A 24,198-nucleotide genomic window follows, 5' to 3' on the forward strand; every position below is an offset into this window, starting at 1 on the left:
CACTATCATCAGCTTACAGGGCAATAACACATCTAATGGCTGGAATAGACCAACTGAAGAACAACTTCAGCTCTTTGAGTCAGAAGAAACTGGAGTTAGAGACCAGAGTCAATGATCTCAGCGCTGAGAAAAGCCAGTTACAGAGAAGTGTTGACTCTTTGAGTCAGAAGAAACTGGAGTTAGAGACTCAACTAAGGGAGTTATCTAAACAAGGTTTGTACAAATGGATGGTGTTTGGTGTTGATGACAGTGTGTCTCGGGCTCATTTTTGTTCTTCTGCTGGTCTTCATCACACTGTACATCACCATCACAACAGAGAGAGACCTGAGAGGTTAGTACAAATGGATTCATATGTTTATTTGCACTTTACAACACAAATAATGAGCAAAGTGTTTATGCTTATTGAAAGGAAATGCCAGTTTTTTCATATTCGATGAGTTGAAGAGCTGGTCTGACAGCAGGCAGTTCTGCAGAGATCGAGGAGCTGATCTGGTCATCATTAACACTGAAGAGAAGCAGGTGAGTTTGTGTGAGTGTCTGTTAATCAATGAGAGGAATCACACTTATTCCTGTTTTATATTCACACACAGAGACTCATATCTTCTGTAGTCAATGAGAGTATGTGGATTGGTTTGTATGACACTAAGACTGAGAGGATCATGGAATGGGTTGATCATTCAACACTGAATCAAGGGTAATTAAATACTCACAGAGAAACAATTCATATTAATTTGTTAAGTCATTTTTATATTAATTAAAAAATTAGATAATGACAACATAAATAGACAACATCCAGTTTCTCACGATGTGAATCAGGGTGATCTGGGACACCAGACACTATTATTCTGATACTGAGTGTCTGTGAAACTGCTTTTGAGTTGTATTGCTTTCACTTGAAAGTGAAGTTAAAATGGTCATTATCATTTTAGTAAACTGTCTTTTTGTTTTTATGTCATATTTCATTCTTGTGTATCTGTTTATTGCACTATGGCTATATTTGCTCCAGTCCAGCAGGGGCAGCAGAGAGCAGGTTTATCAGACTGAAGTGATCAGAGAGGAACAGAAACATCAGATTCAGGCACTTTCTGCTGTTTCCTGCATCATCAATACAAAGGTCCAGTTTGGCCTGTTTAAGGGTGTTTGAGTTTATTTGAGTGTTCACAGATTCCTCTTGTTGGATTGCTGCGGATAACATGTGGTTGAATGTACAATACATGTACTGTCAGACACAGCGAATAATGGATTTAGACAGCAAAATCCCCAGTGTTAAATCAACACTTCTCAGAGTACATATGTTCTCACTCTACAGAGTGTTAAAGTAACTCTAAATCAGAGTTAAAGTTAATGAGATAATTAAGTGAATAATTAAGGGATGATCGAGTATTAGTGATAAACACCTGCTGTTAACAAGCAGAATCACTGAAGGACAGAGGATCAACAAGAACAGAAAAAAGAGAAACACAAGAACTACAACTGACTTCAGCCACAGCCTCAGATGAAATCAACTGAAGAGAAAATAAAACATTAAATCTGTGACGATCTCAGCAGAGGAGGATTAAACAACTCCACAAACAGCATCACTTAGAACTAACCTTTATTTCTGTCCGACGTCTAAAGAAGTTCTTATTGATAATTATCAGAGGTTTAGATGTTGATATTTTATTAAAAATATTTGGTCACCATTGTGGTGATCAGTGTTTATTTTTGTTGGGCAGTTTGACTCTTGGCTTTTTATGTGAGTTGGGGGTTATTGTATCAGTGTTTATTATTGTGATGTCCCAGATCCAGAGATTATCAAGTGATTATCAAGTGATTTAGTTTTTATCATCATAAGGTAGAATGATTCACTAATCTTATGATGGCCCTTGGGTGGGCCGCTCCTGTTTGCCAGATCTGGGCCACAAGCAGGCCATAGCAATGCCACATGTCAGCTAAGAGCAAAGAAATAAACCAGAACTGGACCTTATCTGAGCCACAAAGTCTATGTATATTAAATATGGAGTAATATCAGCCTTAATAAGCCTGATAACAAGCAGAATCACTGAAGGAAAGAAGAGAACAGAAAAAGAGACGAGCAGAAACAAGAACTACATTTAAATCTCTGAAGATCTCAGCAGAGGAAGAATAAACAACTCCACAAACAGCATTACCTGTTCTCTTCTTTCCTTCAGTACACGACTTTCAAAAGCGGCATTACGTCGCTATAATGTGGACTTGTGACCGAGGGATTAGGGTTTCATTTGGGACAGAGCCTTAGAGATGGCGTGGATTTAGTGTGCGTGAAGTGTATTGCGCTATGGACAGTCTTGCACACTTACTTCCCGTCATGTGCACACGCTCTCAAGTGACCAAGACCGCAAGTGTGGGTATTTGGACAGACCCAGAAAACATCCCCATCACAGAAGAGAGAGAAAGAGAGTCCTGTTTAAGAGTTTGATAATCTTTCTCAGACACAGATCTGCAAACTTTACCGTCATGGTTCTCATTTGTTCTGAAGTGCATGTTCACATTAAGCATGCTGATCGTTATCACTTCAAAGGAGAAAAAATGGTTAGGATTAAAACACCAGTGATTACATCATCTGTCATCACTTCTTCATCATAATTTTGTAACCCGTTTTGTCAGAGAAATCACTTCCTGTATTCCTTTTTGGCGTTAGCACTATTTGTGAAACCATGACTATCATTCAACTACAGCTCATCTGTGAACACTTGCTGTCAGACATAAGAGTGAATAATGGAATTAGAGGACATTTATGAAAATGTTAAAAATTATGATATTAAGGACACAACTGGACCTCGAACACAGAATCACAGCCAGGACGAAGGAAAAGATGGAAAGTGCAGTAAGTAGAAAGTTTCATTTGAAGAAGAAATGTTGTTCACTTTTGAGGAATCTTTTTTCAAAGAACAACGTGTCCATAATTCTGCATTTATTAACATGAAGTTGCATATTTAACTGTAGATATTCCGCTATGATTATTAAAGAATACGTTTTTGTTAAAAAGGCCTGCGTATTGTCTAAAGATAAAGGTGGATTTATTTGAGCCTATATTTCTAATAATATGAATTCTAAGTGAATGGTTGTTAACTGAAATGTGTGTGTTTTGTCTCTGTTTGTCAGGAGGAAGCAGGTGTTTGGTGTTGATGACAGTGTGTCTCGGGCTCATTTGTGTTCTTCTGCTGGTCTTCATCACACTGCAGCACATCACCATCACAACAGAGAGAGACCTGAGAGGTTAGTACAAATGGATTCATATGTTTATTTGCACTTTACAACACAAATAATGAGCAAAGTGTTTATGTTTATTGAAAGGAAATGCCAGTTTTTTCATATTCAATGATTTGAAGAACTGGTCTGAGAGCAGGCAGTTCTGCAGAGATCGAGGAGCTGATCTGATCATTATCAACACTGAAGAGAAACAGGTGAGATTGTGTGAGTGTCTGTTAATCAATGAGAGGAATCACACTTATTCCTGTTTATATTCACACAGAGACTCATATCTTCATTCAAGGAGACAGTGTGGATTGGTTTGTCTGACACTGAGACTGAGGGGATCATGAAATGGGTGGATAATTCAACACTGAATCAAGGGTAAGTGATAAAACACTCACAGAGAAACACTTCAGAATAATTTGTTACGTTCTTTTTATATTCATTTAAAAATTAGATAATCACAACCTTCGTAAGTTTGAACTGTTCTCTCCCAATCAATGATGAACTGAGTCAGACCAGACCAATTCAGCACGGATCATTTGTGGTAATCCAATTCTTATGCTCCTAAGGAGTTATTAAACAAGGAAAAAAATCCAGGTCGTATTGGCTTTACTCGGCACATTTCCATCTAAGTGCTGAATAACACAAAATATCGATATAACCGATAGAATGCCCTATATGAAATTGTGTGTTTTAAATATTTGAAAAATATAAGATGAATGTATTTTTTGCCATTTCTAAAAAATGTGGTAGGTGTGTTGGTAGGCCTATAAGCTTCTCCTTCCAGAATTAAGTAGTGTTCATTTTTTTTTTTTTTTTTATTCATATATATTACATTGATTATATATTCATTAAATAACATTATTACATTTCGTTATATCCAATATATTTTTGTAAAATGAAGATTCAAATATTTTGTCCTTTCGATCGTCCAGTTCGAAATAAACGACTTGAAAAAAAAAGTCAACCGTTTGTGGGTATAGAAGTTCAGCCTGAGTACAAAGCCGTTTTTTAAATCCGAATTTTGAAATAATTTCCGTCATTTTAAAAGATAAAACATAAGGTGCAAGGGGAGCAAACTCAGCAAAGGGAGCAATAATTAAATAAAAATAACATTGTTATTTCTTTCCCACATTTGAGTCATTATTCTTAAAAGAAATGTAAATTATGCTTGCAACAATAGCTGTAGGTTAATTGGCCTGGATGAGTGTGATTGGCCTAATATTGTGTCCCAGACCGGCATTAAATAATTCGTGAATATTTGTAAATATTCGTGGCTTGAAAGAGTTGGAAAATTGACAGTTCTGTCGCTGTTTTGCCCAGGCAGGGTTAGTTAAGTAAAACTAAAACTATTAAAAACATGCTAATCGAAATAAACCTGAAATAAAGGAAAATATAACTATTAGTTGAAAAACTTAAACTAAACGGATATTATGTTTTCTTTTATCAACAAACTGGATTCATTTCATTTTTTTTTTTTTTTTTTTTGCAACCTTCAACCGACGCGATCATTCTCCATTGGTTAACCGACAAGATTATGTTAAATTAAAATTAAATTAAATTAGAATGAACAAGTGTCTGTGACTGTGACCCATTAAAAATACCCAATTTCTTTTTTTTTCCAGGGGTTTAGTTTTAGCCTGTATGTAAAATAGCAGCAACAGAATAGGGGGATTCGTCGTATTCACCTGTAGCGCTTCTGTGAACAGAGAAAAAACAGGATAAAATAAAATACTCTATCCATAACTCTTATGGATTAAAAAATTTCATCCATAAAATTAATAACTCCTTAGGAGCATAAGAATTGGATTACCACAAATGATCCCTGATGAATTGGTCTGGTCTGACTCAGTTCATCATTCACTGGGAGAGAGCAGTTCAAACTTACTGGCTGTGGAAATCAGTGGGCGTGTCTCATTATACTAGACTTGTAGTCAAGACCGCCTAAACCGAGACCAAGACACTACCAAGACCAGAGGGTATCGAGACCAAGACAAGACCAAGACCAAGACCAAGACCAAGACAGACCAAGTCAAGACCAAGACCAAGTCGAGACCAAGACCGAGACCAAGTCGAGACCGGAGGGAAAAAAATAGACTAGTGTTGAAGCTAAGCAATATGAATTCAAGAACAGCAGCATACTAGGGTTCAGCCGCAGTTTACATTCAATACATATTATATGGTATTACTTCAACTACACAGGCAGAACAATACAAAGACAGACCATGTCATGTGTGTGACTGTGAGCTCACTGTAAATGTTTTTGCAGGGTGAGATCAACTATGTGTAGCAATTGCATGACGGCTGTTACTGCACTATTAGAGGATTGAGACTCCCTTAACTTTTGTGTACTGTTGAGGACTGACATGACTGGTACTGACTGGTTCATCTGAAAAAAAAACATCAAACACCTCCAACACCATCTTGCTCCTCCAACAACTGTCTAAAGAATGAGAAATATGTAACCAATTGAAATTATACTTAATGTGTAGATGAAATCGTAACATCAAATTAAAGATACGCAATTATAAACTTGGATTAGGCCTAATGTTTAGTCAACACAACGGAGATATGCAGATGATATTTAAAAGACCATTTATTTAGTCTAACACCATCTTAAATACAATACTGTAATCAAACAACACACATGCACACACACACACACACACACACACACACACACACACACACAGAGAGATATCAAAGACACAAATTCATCTAAGCAAATGCCTGCCTATCTCTGCCGATTTCGGAGTCTCCAAATTAATCCATTCTGCAACTTTTAAATACATAATAAAATGTTTAAAAACGAAATTATAGGCTTAAGTGCAGGATCCGAAAGTTGGTCGTTTTGTCGCTATGGTTACACACACACACACACACCGTTGGCGGTGCGCTGACTGCGCTCAAAGTCATCTGTCAGTTGTGCAGTTACCCAAAATCTCCTGAATGAAGTTAAAACCCATCATGTCACTGATATGTGTTTTTTAAATCAAGTGCTCAAAGTGCTCGTTGCCGCTGCGATCAGTGGCGCGGATAAAGTGTTTTCTCGTATATTGGGCGCACACGCCGCACTGTCTTCACTCGGACGCGCGCTTCAATCCGTTCCATTGCGGATAATAATGTTGCATTATCGAACGTTGTGTCGTCGTGGATATTGTAGTAGCCTATTGTATTGCTAAATCCCCGACCACTATGTCGGTCTGAGACAGCGAGACCTAGACAAGACCGAGAGGTACGAGACCAAGACAAGACCAAGACCAAAGACCGTCAAGGCCGTGACAAGACCGAGACCACGTAAAAGTGGTCTCGAGACATACATCACTACATTATACTATAAGCAAAACGCCGTAAAATCAAGCGCGCTCTGTGCAACCAAAACGGCGTTTTTTTACGGCGTCATATGGCGAGATGAACGGCGTAAAAAGCGGCACTTTCCATGCACACTAAAACACCGTCGAATACGGCGTCATTGACGTATTTTGAAAATTTTTACGCCGTTTGTAATTACAGCGGCGTATTTTGTGCCGTTTGGCTGTAAACGCGATTGATCTATAGCGTAATTCTGAACCACTTGGCTTGCCATATTTACGTGCGTTTGATGCGCAGTTTATTGCGTGTAATACACACGCACCCCACACCACTACTAAACCTACCCTAAACCTACCCATGCGTGTTTATTATATGTTTGGTTAGGATTAGTGGTGTGTGGTGCGTGTGTATTACACGCAATAAACTGCGTATCATATGCACGTATAAATTGCACGATAAACACAATGCGTGCTATAGAGACGCATTTTCATGAGATCAGGCTGGTATGGATAAATTGTTCTCTCTTTTACTTTTCTGTACTTTAACTTCTACTCTGCTATTCTGGTGCTGTGAATATTGTTGGCTCTTTTATGATGAATGGCTTGTTCCTCATTTGTTGTTTTCTGAATGGATAAAAACTTTCATTGAACATCTGGGGTCCTGAATAACTGAAAATCTGACACATTTTACTCAGGTTTTGGTACAAAGATGAACCGAATAGCCATCAAGGTTCAAATGAGGACTGTATTGAACTGGATCCTGAAAGAGACTCTGTGAACAACTGGAATGATCTGCCATGCTCTTTTATGAGTAAATTTATTTGTGAGAAATAAGTTTCATCCAGTCTTGTTGCTTTTGCTTCTATTATTTTAGTGAATCATTCTTATTGTGAATGTATTATTTCTGATTGAGGTTTCTGTTGTTGTTTTTTGTTTTTTTAAAAACTGCCATCTGATCTTCATATTAATTTGTAAGAAGGAAAATTTAAAATTGTCATTATTTTTTCATTGCTGTAATAAACTCACAACATCCAGTTTCTCACAATGTGAATGAGGGTGATCTGGGACACCTGTTTCTGGGACTATTATTCTATTGAGTGTCTGTGAAACTGCTTTTGAGTTGATATCAATTATTATTATTATTATTATAGTAAACTGTCTTTTTGTTTTTTAATCATTCTTGTGTTTCTGCTTTATTGCACTATGGCTATATTTGCTCCAGTCCAGCAGGGGCAGCAGAGAGCAGGTTTATCAGACTGAAGTGATCAGAGAGGAACAGAAACATCAGATTCATCAATACAAAGGTCCAGTTTGGCCTGTTTCAGTGTGTTTGAGTTTATTTGAGTGTTCACAGATTCCTCTTGTTGGCTTTTTAAAGGGATAGTTCACTTTGAAATAAAATTTTGGTATGTTTTAGCTTACCTCAAGGGCATCCAAGATTTAGTTGTCTTATTTTTCCGCAGTAGTCTCAATTTTGATATTTTTAGGTCAAACCGTTCTTGTCTGTCAGTCATATAATGCAGGTCTGTGGTCACCACCTCAAAGAGCATGCACAGAGTCCAAATTAAAACAATTCCCCATCGTCCAAATTAAAACAATTCCACAAGTTCACATTGATGGCCTAAGACACGAAACGTGCGGTTTGTGTGAGAAAACGAACAGTATTTATATCGGTTTTACCTTTTGTACACAGCCACGTCCAAGTGATCTGAGGGCGCGCGCGCTTCCTGGTGTGTGACGTGTACGCAGACTGGTGCATAGATATATACACTAGATGTCGCCTTGGCTACGGAAGTTCATTGGACGAATGCCGTAGCCAAGGCGACATCTAGTGTATATGCAGGGTTGGGGAGTAACGGAATACATGTAACGGCGTTATGTAATCAGGATACAAAAATCCAGTAACTGTAATCCGTTACAGTTACGTCAAAAAACGTAGTAATCAGATTATAGTTACATTTTGAAAAAAGGGGGAATACTTTCAGGATTACAATGGTTTCATTTAAAACGAAATAAATAAGTATTTTGGCATAATAACACTATATTAAGACGAGCGCGCTACTTACAGTAGTTCCTGGTTCTGTTGCCAGTAATGACTCACGCTGGTGCATGTGCAAATAACAGCTGTCTACAATCTCCTCAGACGCAGATTGAATCACTGCTGCTAGTAGAAATGATGCTGCCTGCGGGTAAAATCGCTTTTAATTCATGGAAATTCCGCTGCTATTTTGTAGAAATTAGGAGAGTAGCTTTTTTAGTACCCAAAATGTCCTTTCTTAATCTTTTCTCGCGTAACGGGATGTTCGCTGTCTAGGTAACGTAGGGGAACTCCCACTGCCAACGCCTCAAGTTCAGTCAGGCAAATTAAGAAAGATCACGGCTTTAGTCAACATGTAGGCCTATTTTAAAATAAACTAATATGTAGATTGTGTAAAAATTTTGTGCTTTTTATTTTTTTGTTAAATTTTTAAAAAAAATAAAACAAAATAATCTGTAATACCATACATTAGCCACTAGATGTCTGTATAGCCCTTTACATAAATATATTATATTCAGGCCTGTGTTAATGTGTTAAGGCCAAATTCTTAATATGTTTTTTTTTTTTTTTTTTTTTTTTTTTATAATATTTCTTCTTGCTTGACTTTATTTATATACGTGACCTTTAAGTAATCCAAAAGTAATCAGTTACATTACTTTCATATTATAGTACTTGGATTACGTTACTGAATACTTTTTTATGAAGTAATTTGTAACTGTAACGGAATACATTTTTAAAGTAACCCTCCCAAGCCTGTGTATATGTCTGACAGAAGCTCCCGCGCCCTCAGATCATTTGTCCAAAGCGACTTAAAAATTGGGACTAAATTAAGCGAGTCATCGTGAAGAGGCAAAAACAACGCAAGAAGTGCTCAAAATACGAAGTTCAGGCATTATTCAGAGTAGCATAAGCCCGATAAGCGACAATTTACAGGAAAAGGAAAAGGAAAGGTTTTTTTTTTTTTAATGAGGTTAAGTGCTCACGGAAGAGATGAGTTTTCAGCTCTTTTTTGAATGTTGTCAGGGATTCTGCATTCCGGATGCGGGTGGGGAGATCATTCCACCAGCATGGAACTGTGAATGAGAATGTTCTGGAAAGTGATTTTTTGGCTCTCTGTGATGGAACCACGAGACGTCGCTCGTTGACCGATCGAAGGCTTCTGGTAGGGATGTAGACTTGTAGGAGTGTGTGAAAGTAGGAGGGAGCTGAGCCTGTGACAGATCTGTAAGCAAGCGTCAATGAGAGAAACCATGTGCCTGTATGATGTGTCCCAGTGATGTGGTGTAGATGGAGAAGAGCAAGGGTCCAAGGACTGAACCCTGAGGAACCCCTGTGGTCAGTTGATGTGCTCTGGATGCCTCGCCTCTCCATACGACCCTGCAGGACCTACCTGTGAGATAGGACTCAAACCAGTGGAGGGAAGTTCCTGTGATGCCCAGTGCTGAGAGGCTGAGAAAAGTTCATGAATAGTTAACAGTTAATCAAGTTTGCATTTTGAATTAAATTAAAATGTAGAAACTGATTGAATATATTGAATATAAATTATTGGATATAACTAACTTTTATTAACACTGGCTTGATTGTTTGAGAACATAGCAAACACTGCATATGAGGCACATTGATGGTGAGTGTCGACGCGCTCTTATAAAATTATGATAAAAAAGGATATTAAGGCAACACAGACATCAAGGTAACCACACTCTCATATAGCATAAAATATAATGTAGCAGCCGTACATCAAGCTAAACAGTGAATGAGTGACACAATGTTAATATAATGAATACTCAAATGTAACTCACAATCTTCAATGACACATATTCAGGAATCGCCACTATATGGAAACTTCAGCACGCAGTTTAATACCATCCGTTGCCAGTTTAATACCATATTCTATCCTGCAGTTCACAAAGTGAAGGTGCTGCAGAAAGAGATTTTGTGGCTCAGATAAGGTCCACTTCTGGTTTATTTCTTGGCTCTTAGCTGACATGTGGCATTGCTTTGGCCTGCTTGTGGCCCATATCTGGCAAACAGGAGTGAGCCACCCAGGGGCCGTCATTCCACGCTGCATGTGCCAGATCATCTTTCCATGTGTGCCAGATGTGGGCCGGTTCTGGGATGGCACAACCCAGTCAACACTTTGATCTCACAGTGATGTCACCATGTGGTCACACCGTCAGCAATCTGAGTTCACAGTGATCTAAAAGTGTAACCTCACAGCGCTCTCACTGTGTGCTCAAACTCAGACGAACTGTGACCACAATATCCACATAGCAACATTGTGTCGGCCCAGATCCGGCCCACATCTGGCACACGTGGAAAGATGATCTGGCCCACATGCAGCGTGGAATTACCAAGTACAGCTCGCTGCATCCTGCGGTGGACGTCCAACCCGGCCCACATCCAAGTGTGACGTTAGAAGCCACGCCCATCCAAGTGTGACGTCGGAAGCCTCGCCCATGTCCAAATACGGCACGTGACTCGATTTGTTGTACGCATGCGCAAAATGGCGCTGCTTCCTGTCGGAAATATATTTACGGTTGTTATCATAGTTATTGGTTTATAATAAAGATGAGGTTATTGGTGTAGAGGTGTGATGCAACAGATTATTGGTGCAGTTAAATTGTGACGCTTTGGCAAGCTTGGAATGGTCTAATTCACAATTACTCCCTCAACAGCTGTATTAGACAATACGTTACCTCTGCATTGCTCACTGGTTTTGTAAGTTAATGACATGGTAGTACAAGTAAACAATGTACCTTAAAATTATATTTTTGTATTTCTCTTGTATTTCTGTTACACAAATGGTAATCAATAATCATGGTTGTGCTATAATAAACGTATAAGGGAGCATCTATACTTAAACTAAAACGAGTTTTTGTCACTTTCTTAATTATATGTACTCCAAACTGCACTTATAGTTACACCTTCTAAATTAAAAAAAATGTGGTTATAGAAATATTGCATTTTTACAACCAAATTAAGAATTCACTTATTAGTTAATGCCTGTTATAGCAAATGACTTTGAAATCAAATAATAGAACAGCAGAATGGAATTTATGTAAACCTTAAGTTAAAGAACCAATATGGTGAAACTCGAAAAATTAGAATATCGTGCAAAAGTTCATTTATTTCAGTAATTCAACTAAAAGCTGATACTAATATATAATATAGTCTCATTACATGCAAAGTGAGATATTTCAAGCCTTTATGTGTTATAAATTTGATGATTATGGCTTACAGCTATGTTGAATTACTGAAATAAATGAACTTTTGCACAATATTCTAATACATAAAAACCAGTTAATCTCTCGCTTCCCCTTCTGTACAGGTTTTATGAGTTTAACATATCAAAATATAACATCAGAATATCATCATAGTTCAAAATATCTTGGTCACAAATTAATATTTTAATTTAATATTTTGTGTTAATACATCAAGTTTACACACATGGGTCTAAAATGACCCATCTATGCAAGCGTGATAACTTTTTCTTAAAATAACCAATGTCACAGTTGTTCAGAGCAACACATTCACTATACTACTTAAAATCAATAGTATATTCCTGCACAATCCGAGGCTGCAGCTCGTTTATATACTGTCAATGCTGCAGCTTTAAGACCCCGGTAACAGGACCCTAGTTTTTTGTGACAGCGCCACCTGCCGAACTGGATGATATAGCAATTTGGGCATGGGCGTGGTGGCTTCTGACGTCACACTTGGATGTGGCCGGGTTGGACGTCCACCGCAGGATGCAGCGAGAGGCTACTCGGAATTACGGCACTTGGGTGGGCCACTCCTGTTTGCCAGATCTGGGCCACAGGCAGGCCATAGCAATGCCACATGTCAGCCAAGAGCAAAGAAATAAACCAGAACTGGACCTTATCTGAGCCACAAAATCTGTGTATATTAAATATGAAGTCATCTCAGCCTGTTAACAAAAAGAATCACTGAAAGAAAGAAGAGAACAGAAAAAAGAGACGAGCAGAAGCACAAGAACTACAACTGACTTCAACCACAGCCTCAGATGAAATCAACTGAAGAGAAAAGAAGACATTAAATCTGTGAAGATCTCAGCAGAGGAGGATTAAACAACTCCACAAACAGCATTACCAGCTTCACTTATTACTAACCAGACTGACTTTATTTCTGTCAGAAGTCTACAGAAGTTTTTATTGAGAATTAACAGAGCTTTAACTCTAATGTGTTTCATTTGAAGTCACCATAACAGTGAATAGTGTTTCCATTAGTTGGGCTCTTAACTCTTATTATATCTTTTGTCTTTTTTGGCTGCTGTGACAGTGTGTTTGTCAAACGCATTTGCAGCAGCAAAGAAAGTTAAAGTGAAACGAGATCAGGTGATGATGGTTACCTGTTGATGGTTTTATAATCATCATGAAGTAACCTGTTTCCCTGAGGTAATTTGAATCTAACAATTGTGTTGTACCAAAAATATATTCTTATTACAAACCCTGTGTTACTGCAGCATGAATTCCAGCAATATTATAACAATCAATTAGAAGATTTTAACATGCACACGAAAAATTACTGTTCGATAACAAACACAAACATCAATAATCAACGTATGAATCTCAACAATGGTGACAATCTAAAGTACCTTGCTGCAATGCATGCTGGGTACCATCATTGTACAAAACTCCCAGCATGCATTGCAACATGAATAGATTATGCAGCTGAATTGTCCTATTATTTTAATTCTAAATATGTGCTTTTATCTGTTGTTGTTTTTTTGTGACATTTAGTAGCTTTTCAGTGATGTTAAGAATTAATCTGTTTATCTAAAAATATATATATATATATTGTCACCCTTGTTGAGATTCATGTGCTGATTTTTGATATCTCTGTGTGTCACGGTGGATTCAATTTTCATGTTCATGTTTGTTAAAATCTTCTAACTGATTGTTATAATATTGTTGGACCTCACGCTGCAGTAACACGGGGTTTGTGATGAGAATATATTATTGGTACAACACAGTTGTTAGATTCAAATTACCTCAGTGAAGCAGTCTATTTCATGATGATTATAAAACCATCAACAGGTAACCATCATCACCTGATCTCGTTTCACTTTAGCTTTCTTTGCTGCTGTAAATGTGTTTGACAAACACACTGTCACAGCGGCCAAAAAAGACAAAAGATATAATAAGAGTTAAGAGCCCAACTAATGGAAACACTAATCACTGTTATGGTGACTTCAAATGAAACACATTAGAGTTAAACACCTGTTAATTCTCAATAAAAACTTTTGTAGACGTCTGACAGAAATAAAGTCAGTCTGGTTAGTAATAAGTGAAGCTGGTAATGCTGTTTGTGGAGTTGTTTAATGAAGTTGGAGCCTGACATCAAATGTTTAGACGTCAACCTAATTTTCATTTTCAACTAAAATGTTCAAATCCAATAACATTTATAGCTGGGGTGACCTCATATTGTGGCCATAAAATGAGCACACAGCGAGTGCGCTGTGAGGTTACACTTTTAGCTCACTGTGAACTCACATTGTGGTCATATGGAGAGATCACTGTGAGATCAACGTGTTGACTGGGAATGTTGCTATTCATTTTCTTTTGTGTGGGCCTCTGAGTTAGTTCACGTAGTGTATCAGCGCAATGAATGTATATCTATCGGACGACACTGGTCATGTGTGTGATGCTGGCCAATAAATCTTATTACTGCACTTTCCATCTTTTCCTTCATCCTGGCTGTGATTCTGTGTTCGAGGTCCAGTTGTGTCCTTAATATCATCATTTTCAACATTTTCATAAATGTCCTCTAATTCCATTATTCACTCTTATGTCTGACAGCAAGTGTTCACATAGATTAGCTGTGGGTAAATTATAGTCATGGTTTCTTTTAAAGGGATAGTTCACCCAAAAATGAAAATTCTGTCAGTAATTACTCACCCTCATGTTGTTCCAACCGCGTAAGACCTTACATAAGACCGTATTGATTTTATGTTGTAGATTTACAGATATATGCTTCACCTATTGTTGTTAGTAATAAGTTCTGTTATTGTATTTTAGTTTTTTCTGTAAACTATAACACTAAAAGTCTGTGACTTTGTCTGTTTTAGGAGAGTCTGTTCTCTAAGCAAAAACACACAGCAAAAACTCCAGTGTTAAATTAACACTCCTGGGAGTGTATGAGTCCACACTCAAGAGTGTAAAGTGTTAAAATATGAGTGTTAAATTAACACTCAAGAGTGTTAAAGTTAATGAGATAATTAAGTGATTAATTGAGTGATGATTGAGCATTATTGAAGACACCTGATGTTAACAAGCAGAATCACTGAAGGAGAAAATCTCAAATTGTAAGTTACCATTATGGTGACCAGTGTTTGCTTTAGTTGGACTCTTGGCCCTTATATTATTAACTTTAGATTTTGTTTGACTGCTGTATCTGAGTTATAACTGACAGATGAACAAAGAAAAAAAGTGATCTGATGGAGTTGGTTATATTAGGACATTCACCATTTGAACTTGATCACTGAACTCATTAAGATCCTTATTTCTGACGTAGATTTATGTTGTTGATTACAGAATAACTGTGATTCTGCATACATTTCCAGAATTTTTGATATAATACAAAGGATTTCTTAAAAGTTGTTTTGAAAAAAATGACAAAATCTTTCTTTTAGGCACACACAGACGTCAAGATTCAGTCTATGCATCTCAACAATGGTGACGAGCAGAATATTCATTTAGGAAAAGTAAATTACATAGACAATTCAGATCATAATTTATTCATACCGCAATGCATGATGGGAGCCATTAATGAGTTGTGATTGTGGCAGCCACTGCAACATGCTTTATTATTGTCACCATTGTTGAGATTCGCAGGCTGATTATTGATGTCTGTGTTTCTAAATAAATTCATTTGAAAGTCTTTTGATCAGAACAATGTTTATTAGATATTTTTGATTATATGAAAAATACTGAAAATCATATGATGTAGAATCACAGAGCTGCTGTAATTAACAAGTTAAACCAAACTATCTCAATAAGTTTAATTTTTCAGCTCACAACATGATTATGTCAAAACATAACAAACACCATCAGATCACATTGTCTCTTTGTTCATCTGACTGTTATAAATCAATAACAGCAGACAAGCAAAATTTAAAGTAAACATATAAGGGTCAAGAGTCCAACTAAAGCAAACACCGATCACCATAATGGTGACTTACAATTTGTGCTTTTCTCCTTCAGTGATTCTGCTTGTTAACATCAGGTGTCTTCAATAATGCTCAATCATCACTAATTTAATCACTTAATTATCTCATTACCTTTAACACTCTTGAGTGTTAATTTAACACTCATATTTTAACACTTTAAACTCTTGAGTGTGGACTCATATACACTCCCAGGAGTGTTAATTTAACACTGGAGTTTTTGCTGTGCATGTATGCTGACAATAAAGGGCAGAATCGACAGACGACTCTTCAGCATTACCTGTCTATTTTGTCGAATGCAGAATTAGGTAAACCAAAATATGTATATATTTTTTTTTACATACATTACATTTACATGCATGCATTTGGAAGACACTTTTATCCAAAGCAACTTACATTATATTTAAGTTTAATTTAAGTTATCCATTCCCTGGAAATCTAAGCTACAGGAATGTATTGAAAAAGAATGAAGCTTTAATGATTTTAATGTAATGGATTATGAGGTAATACCATCCCTGTAGGTTAGGGGTGGGAATTGGCAAAAATTTGATGATTCAATAGTATTGCGATATTTGGGCCACAATTCAATATTATTGCGATTCTTAACATATTGCGATACAGCAAGTATTGTGATTCGATTCTGCGATATATTGCGATTCATCTCCCCATATTTTCTCTTTTTTCTGTTCTTGTTTCTCTGTCCTTCAGTGATTCTGCTTATCAGGTGTTCATCAGTGTCTCAATTCACTCACTTCTTTTCATTCACTCTGTCAAGTGGACTATATTAGTGAACTAATGTAGGGAATAGTGAATGAGGGTATAGGGTGTGATTGGGAAAACAGCCTCTGAGTGTCGATTTTGAGCACTGTTAATTCACAGTATATTCCTGTAGGCTATTTTTATTTTCTACGGTATATTACTGTTTTAATGGAAAATGGTATGATATTGTCAGAATTTGGCCTTTTTTTTACAGCAAGGGTTAACAGTGTACACAAATGAGAAAATCAGCCGACAGTGACATGACAGGAACCTCAATCAGAAATTATGTGAGTACAATGACTGATTCCATCAAATAATACATAAAAGTGAACAAATGATCAAATCAACAAGGATTGGAACTTCAACTCTCACAAATCCATTTTTTCTTCACAGTGCATGGTAGATCATTCCAGTTGTTTAGGACTGGATTATCAGGCATCAGTTCAATACAGTCCTCATTGCCATTTTGGTCATTTGGTTCGCCTTTGAGCCAAAACCTGGATAACATGTATCAGATTTTCAATTATTAGGAACCCACATTTAAATCAAACAGCCGATAAGTTTTATTCAGCAACTAAGCAATACGAATAATTACATTTACTAATTTGTCAGGAAGCAACTAACAAATAAAAAAACATCACAAGCAATATTATGCAAGAGCCAACAGTAATCACATTATCACAACAGCAGTTTAAAGAATATGCTAAAAGGTACAGAAGTGAGCAGAAGTGAAAGTGCAGAAAAGTAAAAGAAGCACAGCATTTGTTTATAGAAAGCACTTAACTATAGAAAGTTAAGTTGTTGCAGAACAGGTGTGTCTTCAGCTGCAATGGTCTCTTTTCTTTTTAAATGAGAGTGAAAAAGACTAACTTAACAAATAAAGCACAAATAAAGTGTTTTATCTCTTACCCTTGATTCAGTGGTGAATTATCCACCCATTTCATTCTGCTCTCATACTCAATGTCAGACAAACCAATCCACACTCTCTCCGTGATTAATGAAGATACTTTCCTCTGTGTGAAAAAAGAAAGAAAAAAGGGGGTTCCTCTTTTTCTCCTTTAAACCAGGGTTCCTGCAGGTTTCAGTTAGTCAAATTTAAGACCTTTTTAAGACATTTTAAGACCATAAAGATTGAAATTTAAGACCTACCGCATTGCCAAAAAAATATTCAAATCAAAGAATTCATTTTATTTCAATGAATTAAGTAATTGAAAAAGCATTAACTTAATTTACAGATAAAGCAATCACACCCAGTGGGCACCTTGATGTCAAAATTAGGTCAAGAAATAAGTCAAAAATGAAAGTCATATTGATGTCAAAGTGTTGATGTCAATTTGACGTCAAGAGTTTGACCTCTGCTGATGTCATTTTGCCAAACAAAAAGGTGAAACGCATGGCCGTACACTTATTACCAGCTTCACTTACACTAACCAGATTTACTTTATATAATTTCCATTTTTATGAAATCATTAAAATTTTGTATTTTAAAGTCACCATGATGGTGGTTAGCGTTGAAATTACATGAAATTTAAAGACACACTGTGTAGAAATTGTGTTTTTGTTAAACAGCGACTCCTAAAGTCACTGTGGAATACTTGCACTGTCGTAAATACCCCTCCCCACAAATTGTGTCATTTAAAAAAATAAAGCAAAAGGGCCAGATGCTAAAATATTAACCATTTAATCAATAATCGAGTACAGAATGCATGTGCACACAAAGTACAACACAATGTTTCAAGCTCAATGACTGGACAGACTCACTGTACTGGACATTATTCAGTTATTCACGTTTCAACTCCTAATTGATAATGCTGATTTTGACAAAAGTTCATGAAGAGATTACAGTTAACAGAGTTTGCACTTTGAATTTAATTAAAATGTAGCAACTGACAAAATATTGTATTTAAATAACTTGTATTTACACTGGCCTGTTTGTTTGAGAACATAGCAAACACTGCATACCATTCACAGTGATGGAGAGTGTCGGCACTCAAAATGATGAGTTGAAAACAACACAACCTGTAAAAAGAGATGTGTTAAAAATTACACATGTTGTGTAGATTTTAACACATGTTGTGTGTGTGCTCAGGGACAACACATGTTGTGTAGATTTTAACACATGTAGTGTGTGTGCTCAAGGACAACACATGTTGTGTAGATTTTAACACATGCAGTGTGTGTGCTCAGGGACAACACATGTTGTGTCAAATTTAACACACAACCTGTGTCGATTCTTAACACATCTCTGTGTTTATAAGGACTACACATTTTTTATTACCTTTAACACAACTAATGTGTTATTCCTCTTACACAGAAGTGTGTTGAAACCTTCTACACACTAATGTGTTATAGTTACACAACTTGTGTCAGATATGTGTCACATGTGACTGTAGTCGGTGTGTATTTGCCAGAGTTACTTCCTGTGTTTCTACAACTGAGTGTTTGGACGAACACTGAAACTTATTGTTAACTTGTGTTTATGGAGTCCAGTGACGTTTAATAAAGAGTTTTTTTGAACATTTGGATGGTTTAGACATCATGAATCTACATAGACAAGCTCTTATTGAGAATTAACAGAGGTTTAGATGTTGATGTTTCACTGAATGTTTTATTTGAAGTCACCAGAATCGTGATTAATGGCTCCTTTATTTGAGCTCTTGACCCTTCACTGTCAAGTGTTTCTCTTGTTGCTGTAACTGTATTTTAATCAAATACATTTATTACAACGGGAGAACATGTGATCAGATGTTTCTTGATGATGTTATAATCAATAAGTGCTGATCTGGTCAAGTATATGGATTGTTTGCATTTAATTTATTTATGTGCTGTTAGTTATAACAATCTTGTGAAACTACATCATGCTGTCCAGCAGTGCAGAATAAAAAATAAAAATGTTTCCTGAAAATTTTAATCTGCAGCAGAAATTTGTCAAACACAGACATCAAGAATCAGCGTATGAATCTCAACAATGGTGACAAACATAAAGCTTCATGCCGCAATGCATGCTGGGAGGCATGGATGAGATTTGTACTATGGTGGCACCCAGCATGCATTGCGGCATGAAGCTTTATGTTTGTCACCATTGTTGAGATTCATGTGCTGATTCTTGATGTCTGTTTGAAACCATAGTCTGTAAGGTTTTGTGCGAACTGGGTACAAAAAATTCTTATTTTTAAGTTAACGATTCATTGAATGTTTAATTTAAAGTCACCAGAATTGTGATTAGTGTCAGCTTTATTTGGGCTCTTGACTAGGGCTGAATGATTTAAATCGCGATATTGTTATGCGCATCTCGTCAGTAAAGCCGGTTCCTTGATTAGTAGTAAATCGCCATCACCTGCTTTCAGATGAAGCGGCATTTAGGCCCTGAGGTGGAGAGTCCAGGGGTCAGAAAGTAAAAGTCCTGCCATATATTTATTCCACCCATGAACTCATACAGCAAACACTCCATTGTTAAATGAACTCTCCTGTGAGTTTATTTGGCTCCAGACTCAAGAGTGTTAAAGTTAATGAGATAATTAAGTGATTGTTTGAGTGATGATTGAGCATTATTGAAGACACCTGATGTTAACAAGCAGAATCACTGAAGGAGAAAATCTCTTTTTTAAGTTGCCATTATGGTGATCAGTGTTTGCTTTAGTTGGGCTCTTGACCCTTAAACTAATAACTTTAGATTTTGTTTGGCTGTTGTATCTGGGTTATAACTCTCAGATGAACAAAGAGAAACGTTGACCAGGTGGTGTTGGTTATGTTTTGACATAATCATAATTTGACCTGAATCACAAAACTCATTTAGAGAGTTAAGTTTACCTTGTTGATTATAGCTGCCTGTGATTCTAATATTATGCCATGTTAATAATTTTTAATGTAATCAGTAAGATTTCTTAAAAGTTGTTCTGATCAAAAGACTTTGAAAAATTATAATATTTGGACAAACTGACACCAAGAATCAGCCTGTGATTCTCAACAATGGTGACAATAATAAAGCATGTTGCAGTGCATTCTGGGTGCCACCAATCAAAACTCATCCATGGCTCCCATCATGCATTGCGGTATGAATAAATTATTATCTGAATTGTCTTGTTTTCCTAATTGAATATTCTTTTTGTCACCATTGTTGAGATTCATACACTGAATCTTGATGTCTGTGTGTGCCTTAAAGAAAGATTTTCTTTTTCTTTATCAGAACAACTTTTAAGAAATAATTTGAATTATATTGAAAAATCTGGAACTTAATCTGTAGAATTACTGTGATGTTGTAATGACCAATATACATTTAAGTCAGAGATTAGGCTCTAATTGAGTTCAGTGATTCAGATCAAATTATGATCATGTTCAAATATAACCAACACCACCTGATCAACTTTTCTTTCTGTTCATCTGGCTGTAATAATTCAGATCAACAGCCAAACAAAATCTAAAGATAATCATTTGAAGGTCAACTGCCCAACTAAATCGAACACTAATCTCCATAACGGTGTCTAAAATTGTGATTTTTCTCCTTCAGTGATTCTGCTTGTTAACATCAGGTGTTTTCAATAATGCTCAATCATCACTCAAACAATCACTTAATTATCTCATTAACTTTAACACTCTTGAGTCTGGAGCCAAATAAACTCCCAGGAGAGTTCATTTAACACTGGAGTGTTTGCTGTGTGAGTTCATGGGTGGAATAAATATATGGCAGGACTTTTACTTTCTGACCCCTGGAATCTCCACCTCTGAAACTATTATTTCTTCACAAAGCAGTCCCTTCCAACCACAAGAGAGACCGAGTTCCAGTGTGACAACATGCAGAAAGTCACCCGAGAAGTTGGATGTCAGACAGATTACTTTGTAGGGAAAAGGACTGTGGCCACACAACTGTCTAAAAGAACACTAGCCAACAGGAAGAATACAGGTATGTTGAGAGGTAACATTCCTAGTTTGTCTTTTTGAAATTTGCACGTGTTTTGTCTTGCTTGTTTTCACATTCAATAGATTTTAAACCATTTCAAGAGGAAAAAGATCATTTAATTCCGTTCTTACGGCTCACGCGCTTTGTGTGCTCACTGCCGCGCAACACCTGAGGCCCGTTTCAGAGAGCGTGCGAACTCCGAATTGAATTTTTTTCCTTTACATTTAATTAGATTTTTGTACCTGAAATAAAGTGTTAAACCTTACTTTATTTGTAACTTCGATATACTATATTGTATTTATCTATGCTTGTAATTAATGCATTTGTTTACTGATTACTCGCTTTGATAATGTTTTAACTTTTATTAGCTTGGCTAGTAGTTTTTGTTGTTTTATCAGAGTAAAGCTTTATGTGTTAAGTTTTTTTTCTTGTTAATCCGAAAAATTCTGATAAATGTCATGTGTCCTGTATAAAATCTTGCAAGTACAGAGATGTTTTAAAAAAAATCTGTTCTATTTACATAGCTCCACCTCTCTTACAAATATAAAAGCTATACATAACTCTTATTACTATCCTCATATTTTACAGGTTCTCAAGCTACGGTGGCCACAAAGAGTGTTTCTGTTGGCAACACCACAGCCAAGCTTCTTCCGCTCTGCTCTTCAACTCCACTTAAGCGGAAAGCAGTATCACCTGATAGACCACCAAAGCGTTCTCTATTGGAGTTTCCCTCTTTTCTGTAAACAGTTTCAACATGGCAGATCCTGATGACTCCACCTACCTCCCCAGCATGTCTGAATTGGTTGACACCACCAGTGAACAGTAAGTTAACTTTGTTGTAGATCCTTGTTAATCGAACATAATATGAACAATCTCTTCCTCAACATAATTTTAATTGATGCTGATGTGATTGTCGTGTAATTTTACTATGAAGTTGAGAAATTATAAAAAATACAAACAAGTTGTTACAAACAAGTCTTTTTTTGTGGTTTCCTTTGTCAATAGAGCACCAACCAAGCCACCACAGGACATGGTGAAATACCTGATATATGAGGAGTGCCTGCTTGAGCTTTTTAAAATCTGCCCCACCTGCTCAAGAGTCTGCAAGGTGATCAAATTTGTAAAAGGAACATTCCTTTCTGTGACCCAGAAGTGCCTCCACCAGAGTTGTTCTTACACCAGAGAGTGGAAGGCCCCGTTTACACTGCCAGTGAAATGTGACCCAATTCCGATTTTTTGCTCACATGTGACACAGATCGGATGTGTTCTATGACAGTGTAAACAGGAAAAAGACGCATGCATTCGGATATTTCCAGATCGGTTTCAGGCCTCATTCATATGTGGAAATAAATCGGATATGTGCCAATGCGACTGTCATGTAAACAGGCAGATCGGATTTTCTGAGGCATTAGGCGACGTCTCCGCGGATTAATGACGAGAGAAACCCTGACGCACATCTGCAAAGGGACGGATGGCCCGACGAAACGTGTCATCGTAGGAGAGGAATGTGGAGAGGGGCACATGAAGTGTTTTCACATGATTGTAAATTTAACGAAAATTTTTGTTAATTTACATTTATTAATTTTAAGCAATTAGAAATGTATTTGTAATAAACACTTTAAGTGGGCTATTTAAATGTAAAAAGTGCTAGGACTATTTACATGTTCAATTATATTTTTAAAACATACGCGCAGATTGTAATGTAATATTGTGTGTGCATAGAAAGAATTTGTCCGCAGCCGCTCAAAAAAGAAAAAGAAAATTGTCCATAGCTGCTCAACTCCACTGTCAGTGTTGTGTAAGTACAGGCTACAGGCAGTTTTTTGTGTTCATTTCTATTTCTTGTTGCTGTGCAGGCTCTTTATTGTATAACAGTGAACAGCCCTTAATTTATGTGCCGTAGATCGGTCCGTTGCATTACGAATGAAAGCAGTATCAATAATGTCAAATGTGATGTGCAGTCAAGTTCGGGTGTGTATGTTGTTTTAACGAGTGTTTTCACCGATACGCTTGTGATTCATGGAGTTTTAACGAGTTTTATAGACATTGTTTCTTATTCAAAAGTGGTGTTTGGCAACTTTGCGTATCGCAGAGCATGAAACATATTTTGTGTTCGTCCATTTGTGCAAGAGAATTTAACCCTTTAAGCATGCGCGATATGTTTCAGATAGTAGCCTACACTGTTAGACCTTACCGTTTTTTTTTTACAGTAAAATACTGGCAACACTGTTGCCAGTAAAATACTGTTAATTGTACAGTTCTTTACTGTAGTCTAGTTTGTTTCTGTAAAAATGCACTAAATTCTAATTCAAATGAACTAATTTCACTTGCAGAAACCGACTGCCTTAAATTGACCAACTGTCATTTAAATGTATTAACTAAAATTTATAATGCATTAATAATGTGAGCAAAGTATTACTGTGAACTTCTTTAATTTGAGACCACTAAAAAACTATTGCACATAAAAAGATTTCAACTGGACCAACAACTACACAGTCACCGCCTGTTAAATAAAGCAACATGCAGCATATCATCAATGTTTGTAGATCTTCTCCTGGACTGAAGCACAGGCTCTACTCTTCTGCACAATGGTGACCCAAAAAATTAATTTTACAGTAAACTACTGGCAACAGTGTTGCCAGTATAAACCTGTTTTATAACTTACAGTTTATTACTGTTAAAATACATTTTGTGGGTGTGTCTTTTTATCTTACACTGTTAACCCTTTCAACCCCACAGGAAATCCACACTACAAAGAGTAAAAAGTAACATTGAGACAGTGTTGCAGTGA

At 36.7% G+C, this 24,198-nt stretch overlaps 2 protein-coding genes across 6 annotated transcripts in view; one reads left to right on the forward strand and one right to left on the reverse strand.

Moving 5' to 3' along the window:
- Positions 1-22,123, forward strand: LOC311285828 (CD209 antigen-like protein 2). 4 transcript variants are annotated; one of them, XR_014626439.1, is made up of 6 exons: positions 2,636-2,845; positions 3,124-3,237; positions 3,316-3,425; positions 3,494-3,594; positions 21,257-21,410; positions 21,996-22,123. XR_014626439.1 is itself a non-coding variant. In XM_084401636.1 (5 exons), the coding sequence occupies exons 1-5, from the start codon at positions 2,737-2,739 to the stop codon at positions 21,348-21,350; spliced, it is 528 nt and encodes a 175-aa protein (XP_084257762.1). In that variant the 5' UTR covers positions 2,636-2,736; the 3' UTR covers positions 21,351-21,422. The 4 variants fall into 4 exon arrangements, 3 of the variants coding, with proteins under 3 accessions (XP_084257763.1, XP_084257762.1, XP_084257761.1); XM_084401636.1 differs by lacking the exon at positions 21,996-22,123 and having other exon boundaries at positions 21,257-21,422; XM_084401635.1 differs by lacking the exons at positions 21,257-21,410; positions 21,996-22,123 and adding an exon at positions 7,223-7,594 and having other exon boundaries at positions 2,640-2,845.
- The window catches only part of LOC311285808 (uncharacterized protein), a 20,586-nt gene continuing 12,607 nt past the window's right edge, over positions 16,220-24,198 (reverse strand). For both annotated transcript variants that reach the window (XM_084401608.1, XM_084401607.1), the window contains 2 exons: positions 17,420-17,523; positions 16,220-17,007 (listed from right to left, as the gene is read on the reverse strand). In XM_084401608.1, the coding sequence (XP_084257734.1) occupies positions 16,872-17,007; positions 17,420-17,523 (240 nt within the window). In that variant the 3' untranslated portion in view covers positions 16,220-16,871. The remainder of the gene's footprint in view (positions 17,008-17,419; positions 17,524-24,198) is intronic.

The sequence above is a fragment of the Rutilus rutilus genome, assembly GCF_951802725.1.
Source record: "Rutilus rutilus genome assembly, chromosome: 2".
Classification (NCBI taxonomy): Eukaryota; Metazoa; Chordata; class Actinopteri; order Cypriniformes; family Leuciscidae; genus Rutilus; species Rutilus rutilus.

Bases quoted from the DNA above. Each gene is read 5' to 3' on its own strand.
- LOC311285828 (XM_084401635.1), top strand. From the start codon at position 2,737: ATGGAATTAGAGGACATTTATGAAAATGTTAAAAATTATGATATTAAG. The intron at 3,426-3,493 runs GTGAGATTGTGT...ATATTCACACAG, and splicing joins TCAACACTGAAGAGAAACAG to AGACTCATATCTTCATTCAA. The intron at 3,595-7,222 runs GTAAGTGATAAA...CATTTTACTCAG, and splicing joins AATTCAACACTGAATCAAGG to GTTTTGGTACAAAGATGAAC.